General features: G+C 27.9%; 2 protein-coding genes and 1 pseudogene across 3 annotated transcripts in view; 2 read left to right on the top strand and 1 right to left on the bottom strand.

Moving 5' to 3' along the window:
* The window catches only part of LOC115236948 (geranylgeranyl pyrophosphate synthase-like), a 6,607-nt gene extending 5,025 nt beyond the window's left edge, over window positions 1-1,582 (bottom strand). The window contains exons 1-2 of one of the 2 annotated variants that reach the window (XM_029809687.1): window positions 384-1,582; window positions 91-245 (exon numbers count right to left, since the gene is read on the bottom strand). In XM_029809687.1, the coding sequence (XP_029665547.1) occupies window positions 91-245; window positions 384-449 (221 nt within the window). In that variant the 5' untranslated portion in view covers window positions 450-1,582. The remainder of the gene's footprint in view (window positions 1-90; window positions 246-383) is intronic. The other variant, XM_029809686.1, reaches the window with a different exon arrangement.
* The window catches only part of LOC115236952, an 11,921-nt pseudogene extending 5,223 nt beyond the window's left edge, over window positions 1-6,698 (top strand).
* Window positions 6,699-7,173: 475 nt separating this feature from the next.
* LOC115236986 (odorant receptor 94a-like) overlaps window positions 7,174-8,709 on the top strand; it is a 2,430-nt gene continuing 894 nt past the window's right edge. The window contains exons 1-3 of the mRNA XM_029809723.1: window positions 7,174-7,773; window positions 8,016-8,211; window positions 8,529-8,684. Of these exons, the coding sequence (XP_029665583.1) occupies window positions 7,406-7,773; window positions 8,016-8,211; window positions 8,529-8,684 (720 nt within the window). The 5' untranslated portion in view covers window positions 7,174-7,405. The remainder of the gene's footprint in view (window positions 7,774-8,015; window positions 8,212-8,528; window positions 8,685-8,709) is intronic.

Genomic DNA, 8,709 nt, shown 5'->3' with positions numbered 1-8,709 from the left:
ATATATATATCGAGAATTAGAAGTGTGCAATTGAAAAATATACAAAATACATAAAAGATCATATACTAATACAGGAAAATGCAAACTTACATAACGCATGAGTTGGAGAGCATGATTATTATTTCGTTGATTGCTTGTATTCTGTCGGGCGATATTTTTAGCCAATAATTAAAAGCGTGGGCTAATTTCACAGTTATCTGTTTTCCAGGAATTTGAAGATAGTATCTGATCGGTTCCAACAGTTTCTACGAGAAATCATGTAATTTTTTAGTCTTCATGTAATTTTAGTCTTTGATTAATTGTAAGTCACCAAAATTTATTTACTTATCACAAACAAATCAAAGATTTAGAAAAAAAAGAAAAAATCTAATAGAAACACTAACCTCATCTTCCTGCCTGTCGTTGCTCAGAGAGTAATAAAACGGCTTATTCTCATATGTATTCGTCATGTTTGCGATTCGCAGCGATATATCTCTCTCCTGAAAAATCGTAAGATTTCAAAGAGAATAATATTTCGTATATACAATCTTGCAATCAGTTAGAGACACAGACTTTCATCAGACTTTACAGACTTCTATTACACATATATTTTCAGCCTATTCTAGCTTTCTTCAACAGTTAAACCGTCAAATCTTATAATCGAGCTTATGGTTCTCCAATATCTTTTAACAAGTAGCTTTGTAAATTCTCGATATCACAGAAAACCCTTGATACACCATAAATGAAAATAAAAAGATACAAAGAAAAAATATACTAAATTGTATTACTTTATTTCATCTTTCTTGGTATCAAGAGACACGGTAGTATCTCGCCAAATTCATGCGCAGCAGCGAGGCACCCCGTGTATTTATACGCGAGTCGGCTGGTTGACCTTAAATTATCGGACCTCAATAATGGTTGAACCGATTGAATTTTGTATAGGCTTAATCGATAGCTCGGGTCTTATTTATATAAAGAAAACGTCTTTATTATTGTTTTATATGTATCATGAACGAAGTTATTATGTTCCAAAGTCTTAATATACAAATTTTCCTTATTATTGTTATATTATATTATAATTACCGGTAATTTAATACGTCAAAGTATAATATATGTTTGCTAATCGATTTGGTATTATTAATTCGGTGTCATTAATTATTTTTATCATTAATTCGAAGAAGTCTGTTGTTGAATTTACTTTCATCATATCCGAATCCGTATCTATATATTCTATCATATTATCTATAGTTTCATGTTCGCGTATATTCTCACACACACACACACATAATCCGGTGACAAAAGTGCTTAGATATTAGTGGAAACTATGTAGAAAAATGATTTGGGTGTGCGAAGGAAATATGTTGATCGAATAAAAAGTTTTGGAAAAAGTTCGGTTTATATTTGACTGTCCCTCGTATTATATTGTAAACCACTGATAGATGTATGTGTTGCGATGGCGTTTAGACGTTGTCCACTAATTTATACAGATTCTACCCGGTTTTTAGAGCCTTCTTTTTTGATTATCAATTTTAATTAAAAATTTAACTGCAACAATAAATATTGTGTATGTCAAGTTTTAAAATACCAATGTAATTTGTATATATTTATATCTATGCTAAAAATGGATCAAAAATGGTCCGAAACGTATATTTTCAATACATATTTATTACTAAAATTTTCATTCATAAGAGCAAAAACCATTCTCCAAGGCATCAAAGTCATCACGAGGAAGAACGAAACCTTGATTCCTTGGTCGCGAATTGACTCCGGCATGTTGGTATATTAATATTAATCGTGTATGCAAAGGACGCAACGCATATGTCGACGGTAAAAATAATTTCTCAAGATGCAAGATCTAGTCTCACTGACTATCGGCGGAGTAATGAGAAAATTATCTTTAGGAAAAAAAGGTGAGAGGACAAAAAAACGTTACTGCCAACGACAAACAACAGAGCAAAACAATAAGATAAAAAAAAAGGATTTTTTTTTTTTTTATAAATACAAAAGAAACAAAAAATAAAACATTAATAGAGATTAAAATTTTTTAATCTTTTTTAGTTGTATTAATTTTTAATTTTTGTATAAATTTTTAATTTTTTATACTAATTTCTAAATTTTTATTCTTGTAAGGAGATAAAGCGGTCAAGGCGTGTTTTAGAATAATTTAAAAGAATTTATTGGGAATTCACACAACCGTTTACACATCGCGCGCGTTTCTCTTTTTGGTAATTATTCAGAATCACGGCTCCACCTGCAAATGGGCTGCAAATTTTTTTGATAACTTTTTATACTTAGAGAATAATGTAAATAACAATCTTTAATCGGGGAGGCTCAAAAAAAAAGTTTTAGAGCAAAAAGCGGAAAAAACGGGGTAATTAATTCGAATAAGGTCTTTTCTAAATTTTGACAAATATGATCGGATCTCTCGGTAAAACTCTTTGTTGTGACTCCAACAGTGATAATCAGTCGGAGGAGCACGTCCCCCATCACCCCCACCCCCCAAAAAACCGAAAAACCCGGTTCTCCCGAAAAACGGGCTCCCCCGACTGATTATCACTGTTGGAGTTACAACAAAAAGTTTTACCGAGAGATCCGATCATATTTGTCAAAATTCAGAAAAGACCTTATTCGAAATAATTACACTTTTTGGTCTATAACTTTTTTTTGGGGCCTCCCCCAACTAAAAATGGTTATTTATATTTCTTTCTAAACATTAAAAGTCCGTAAAAAAATTTGCAGCCCATTTGCAGATGGAGCCGTGATTCTGAATAATTACCCTCTTTTTTTTTTTAAACTCTCTCCTTTTTCTTGACTGTCTTTTTCTTTTTCCCTGCCTCCTTGCGTCCTACTTGATTAATCACACGTGACGTCACAGCGCATTAACATAAATTAAGCTAGACGTAATTGTTACATTCTTTTATTAATTTTTTTCTTTTTTTTTGTATTATGGAATATATATTTTTTTATATATTTAATATTTAATATTTAATATTTGATACTTTTATTATATTTATATGTATTTCTTAATAACTATGTCGTATTTTTTAATAATCCAACCATATGTCAAAGAAAGAAACAATCGAATATTCTATACATAATTTTAAATCAAATTATGGTTCGTGTAATACAAAAATTTTTTCTTATCTATAATTATATTCATAATTTGATATATAAAAATATAAATAGAATTCTGTCTTGAATTCTGTTGCAAATTATAGATCGTGTAAAGTGGGCTTTTGAGACTAACAATATTGCAAAAATCATATACTAATTTTTGTAATATGATTTAATTTTTAATATTAATTTCACGTTATTTCGAGAAATTCAATACAATTTGTTGGGAAAAATGTTTTTCCCTCATCGAAAGTCAGCATCGAGTATGAAATTAAATCGTATTAGCACCATCTAATCTACCGCTATTTCTAATTTCTAATTAAATAAATAGTCATGATGTAACTATTTAGGACAAAAATCTTGAGAAACTGGTTTTTATATTGGCAGGCATTATCATACCTAATAGGCTCAAGAGCGCTCTCTCTCTCTCTCTCTCTCTCTCTCTCTCTTTAATATATTCAATGTAATTTTATATTTTGATCAAATTATATTTTTCTAGCCTGAGATAACAAATAAGATTGATAAATTTGTTAATGGTACAAATAAACTTGATTAACGTTTTTATTTAATAGATAAATTAATTATAAATAATTTATAAATTTAAGATTCAAAATTTTTATTTGTGCTGACATATTATTGTTTATGTTGTTAGGTTTTATGTTTTATATATATTTCTATATGCTTCTTGCCATGATCGTCTCTTGTTTTAAAATGTTTAGTTTGTTAGTAAATCGCAATAATATCGCAATACTAACAGATATCCTTATGAAAAAACCATGTAGACCAATCGAACCGAACGAGATAAAAATTCGACAGAAATTCGATAGACTTATCGAGTAAGTATGTATTATGACATAACTTTTTAATTGTTATATATAGAATAATAATAAACATATTCTTTGATCTAAAAATTTTACAACTTTGTTAGCAACTGTCTCTTAATAAGATTATTAGAAAAAACAGTGATTATAATAATTAATATTAAGGAGAATATATTAAATATAAATAGCAATTGTAAAAAAGCAAATAAATAGAGAATATAAAATTGCCAATAGTCAATTACAGAGTGAACACGCTGCGTTATGCAATTCTAGTTGAATTTTCAAGCTCATACTCGGCGATACAATCATTGTTCACGGATTATTGGGAAGGGAAGTTAACATTCAGAGCCTGGTTGCCATTCGATTACTCCTCGACAGTACTTTTTCACTTTATGTACTTTCATCAATTGATAGGCTTACTTGTTGGGGCTCTTCTACATGTTGCTTGCGACAGTCTGATATGTGGTTTAATATTGCACATATGCTGTCAATTAGAGATACTGAATTTTCGCTTAAAAAGAGTCATACGTAATCCAAAAATTCTTCGTGACTACATCGTTCAACATAATCTCATGATCAAGTTTGTTTCATATAATTAGTATTTTATTTTATTAGAATTATATATTTTTTTAATTCAAATATGGTTGTAACATAAAATGTAATACGTAATAATATTTTTATTATTAGGCTATAAAAGATAAAATATAAAGAAAATTCTAAAATAATATTGCGATTAACAATTTTGGATGTTAATAATATTTCATTTATAATTTTTCGGAGTACACAATTTTTATTAATATATAGATTTTTTTTAAATTTTTGGTAGAAAACATCACAATCTCTTATGCTTATAGTGAGAATTAAACAATATAATGCATCTAAAATTTATTTTAGGTTTGCCTTTATGGTGAATGAGAAGTTCAGATTAACTATTACCTTTCAATTTATAGTAAGTACATTAGTAGTATGTGTTACTTTATATCAACTGACCAAGACAAATGCAAAAGTCGTTCAATTAGGATTGTACATGTCATGCATGCTGACACAAATCTTTTTATATTGTTGGTATGGGAACGAAGTTAAAATAAAGGTATGCTATTAAAATAAATTTTGCTTTCTATATCTTGGTCAAATATTTTTTCATTTTGTCATATCATATGAATTAGATATTTGTTAATATTTCTTTTATATATTTTATTATTTATATAATTAATATACACTAATATATACGATATTATATCTTGAAACATTTTTCGAGAAGTATTTATACTATATCAAATACGTATAGAAAGGATTAAAATTAATTTGTTTTAGATTAATTTCTTTCTTTCCTTTTTATATTTAAGATTAATATGAAGAAATATTTTGCATTTTTTTGGGATGTAGAGTATACAATTGATCAATAACATATTTGAAATAGAATGGCTTATGCTGGGGGAAGATATAAAGAAAGATTTATTGACAATCACAAGATGCGGTACCATTCCCATCGAATTTACGAGCGCTTATATTTTCCCCATGAATCTCGATTCGTTTGTGGGTGTTAGTATATAATCTATTTTTACAGTGTAATTATATACGCTTCGTATGATACTATTGATTACTGTGTGTAATATAGTTTTAAAATATAAAAAATTACAAACTCGATAAAATTAAGCTTATTAAAATTAAGACAATTTGCTTATTTTAGTTGCTCAAGACATCATATTCGACTTACAACATACTTCAGCAAATGCGAGATGAAAGTGTCGAAGGTGAATAGAAGATTGTTATTTAATATTATTATATCTCTTATCACAGAAATAACGCGATGAAAAGTCACACACAGAGATTAAAATAATATTTTTTCAACATTGTAACAATGCTATGTAATTAATATATTTTACGTCATATAATATTACATATATATATGTATAATATATAATAGGAAAATAATTTAAGTAATAATATCATTTGCATTATATGTTTTTGTACATTATCTTGACTTACATTTCATAGTACATTTGTATCTAAATTGATTTGATTAATATATGTACAAGTACATATATGCAGGATTCTACAGTTTATCCTAACGTAATAATATATGTTAAAACATTTGATTGGAAAATAATCAAATGCAATACAACTATAAACTCCATATTTTTTTCTGACATTCAGTAAAGAAAAAGAAAGAGAGCTAGAAAGATAAAGTACTACATTATTAACGATTATGAAAGATTTATGTTTCTTACTTTTTCAGCTTAGGTTTTTTTAACGTTTAATTTTCCAAAGTATTTTTCTTATGAGTTATTATTATGTCATGATATACTGTATTAAGTCTCCATTTAACGATTGTATTGCTTAGTTGCATAAAAATATTATTATGCGAAAGATACATTCGCAATTTAAATAATAAAAGTCATTGTATATGAAGGGGAGAAGTTGAAGTCGCAAGAGATCGCGAGGCTATAGACATGATCGTTAGTCTCTCTCAAGATTTCACCGTGTGTTATATTGATGTAAAATCGACTTTGTGTCGTTACAGCAGCTAAAACCGTTTTGAAACTAATTGTTGATCGATCGAATTAATTTCCATTTGCAGCTAGAATAAAGTGGGATATGTGTAATTTTGTGTAGCAAATTAATATACACAATAAGTAATTTTGTAAAGTATAACTGCAATTTTATTCGCGCGCGCATTTGAAATCAAGAAGACGAAGAATGTTATATATTCGATAATTTATTTTCCATTGATATTTATTTATCATTTCGTGTAAAAAAATAGAAGGAAAAATAATCAAAGTTAAAATGCGTATATTGGGATTTACGTTCAAAATTTTAATCAGTTGCGGTTGTTGGATACCGAATTCCTGGACCGTTTCATTATACAAACGTTTAATGTACTATGTATATACAATTTTTATACTCTTATTGATAAATACATTTACGTTGTCGCAATTTTTGGATATAATACTGACCGTCGACAATCCGGACGATTTCATGGATAATTTCTACATGCTGCTTGCCATGATCGTTTCTTGTTTTAAAATGTTTAGTCTGTTGATGAATCGCAGCAACATTGCAACGCTAACAGACATTCTAACGAGCAAACCATGCAAACCATTGGAATCAGCCGAAATAGAGATACGACAGAGATTCGATAAACTCATTGAGTAAATATTCCGAAATAATAGCGTTTTAAATGTATCTAAAAATTATATTATTTATATTCTTTATAATTTAAAGATTAACATATTTTTTTTTTTTAAATACACCATTATAACTGTCAGTGATAAAAAATCTTACATTAAATTTTTTTAATATGTGGCAATATTTTTTTGCAATGTGTTGATATTTAATATACTTTGTTTCCCAGAATTATATACTAAAAAACTAAAATTTAGGGATATTATTCGAGCAAACTGTTTTTTAATTAAAACTGCTTTTTATTTAAAACTTTTATGTTTTGAAGAAAAATTAAATTATAATGAAAATATCGAGTTGTTAACGGAATGAAAAACCGCCTGCAGCCATTTTACAGGACAAACACCTTGTATTATATGATTCTGGTTGAATTGACATGTGCATCTACGGCGATAGCGTCATTATTCACGGACTACAAGAAAGAAAAGTTAACTTTCAGAGCGTGGTTACCATTTGACTACTACTCCTCGGCAACGCTTTTTCATTTTACTTATTTTCATCAATTAATTAGTTTGACAGTTGGATCTGTCTTACACGTTGCTTGCGACGGTCTTATTTGCGGATTACTGTTGCATATATGCTGTCAAATAGAAATATTAAGTTATCGTTTGAAGAATATCACACGCAATCCAAAAATACTTCGTGATTGCATCATTCAGCACAATCTTATAATTAAGTTCGTTTTTTATTATTAATATTGTGATAAAAAATTATTTTTTCTACATTTCCCTGTGTAATTATACTTGTATTCTAAATGTATATGTATTTTTCATTAACTTCTTTTCATTTTATATGTATATATGAATATATATGTTATATAGAAATGCTTACTCGATCTTTTGTAATTTTTTATCACTATACGTATTTAATATTTTTATCGAAAATTAAATATAATAAAAAATATTTAATTGATTTTAGATTTGCTCTTTTGTTGAACAAAAAATTCAGGTTTACTATCAGCTTTCAGTTTCTTGTAAGTACATTGGTGGTATGTTTCACTTTATATCAATTGACCAAGACGAGTGGAAAATTCGTCGAATTAGGAATGTATATGTCGTGCATGCTGACACAAATTTTTTTGTATTGCTGGTACGGGAATGAAGTTAAATTGAAGGTATGCGCTTTTGAGAATTTTATGTTTAGTTATATCGTTCACGTATTAATATTTAAATAAATTAAATATCCTAAGCAAAAATATTTCTTTTATTTAGTATAAAATATTTTTTCTGCATTAGAAGTAGATAAAACATTTAAGCGCCGAATATGTAACTTTTTTTTTATATAGGAGTATGAAATTTTAGATCAAAATTAATTCCTGCATCAAAAATAATGTGTATGTTGTAATATCAAAAACTAATCTTTCTATAATTAATCTTTCTATTTTGTTACGATCAAAAGATTAATAAATGTACCCTCGATTTTTGAATATAGAGTCGACAACTAGTCAATGATTTATATAAAATGGAATGGATTACGCTGGAACGAAACATACAAAAGGATTTATTAACAATCACAATACGCAGTAGAGTGCCCATTGAATTTAGCAGCGCCTACGTTATACCAATGAATCTGGATTCATTTGTGGATGTTAGTAGAAAAAAAAAAATATATA

Source organism: Formica exsecta, unplaced genomic scaffold (assembly GCF_003651465.1).
Source record: "Formica exsecta isolate Colony F162 unplaced genomic scaffold, ASM365146v1 scaffold265, whole genome shotgun sequence".
Taxonomy (NCBI): domain Eukaryota; kingdom Metazoa; phylum Arthropoda; class Insecta; order Hymenoptera; family Formicidae; genus Formica; species Formica exsecta.
Note: the sequence above shows the minus strand (reverse complement) of the source record. Positions and strands in the feature narration are given on the sequence as shown.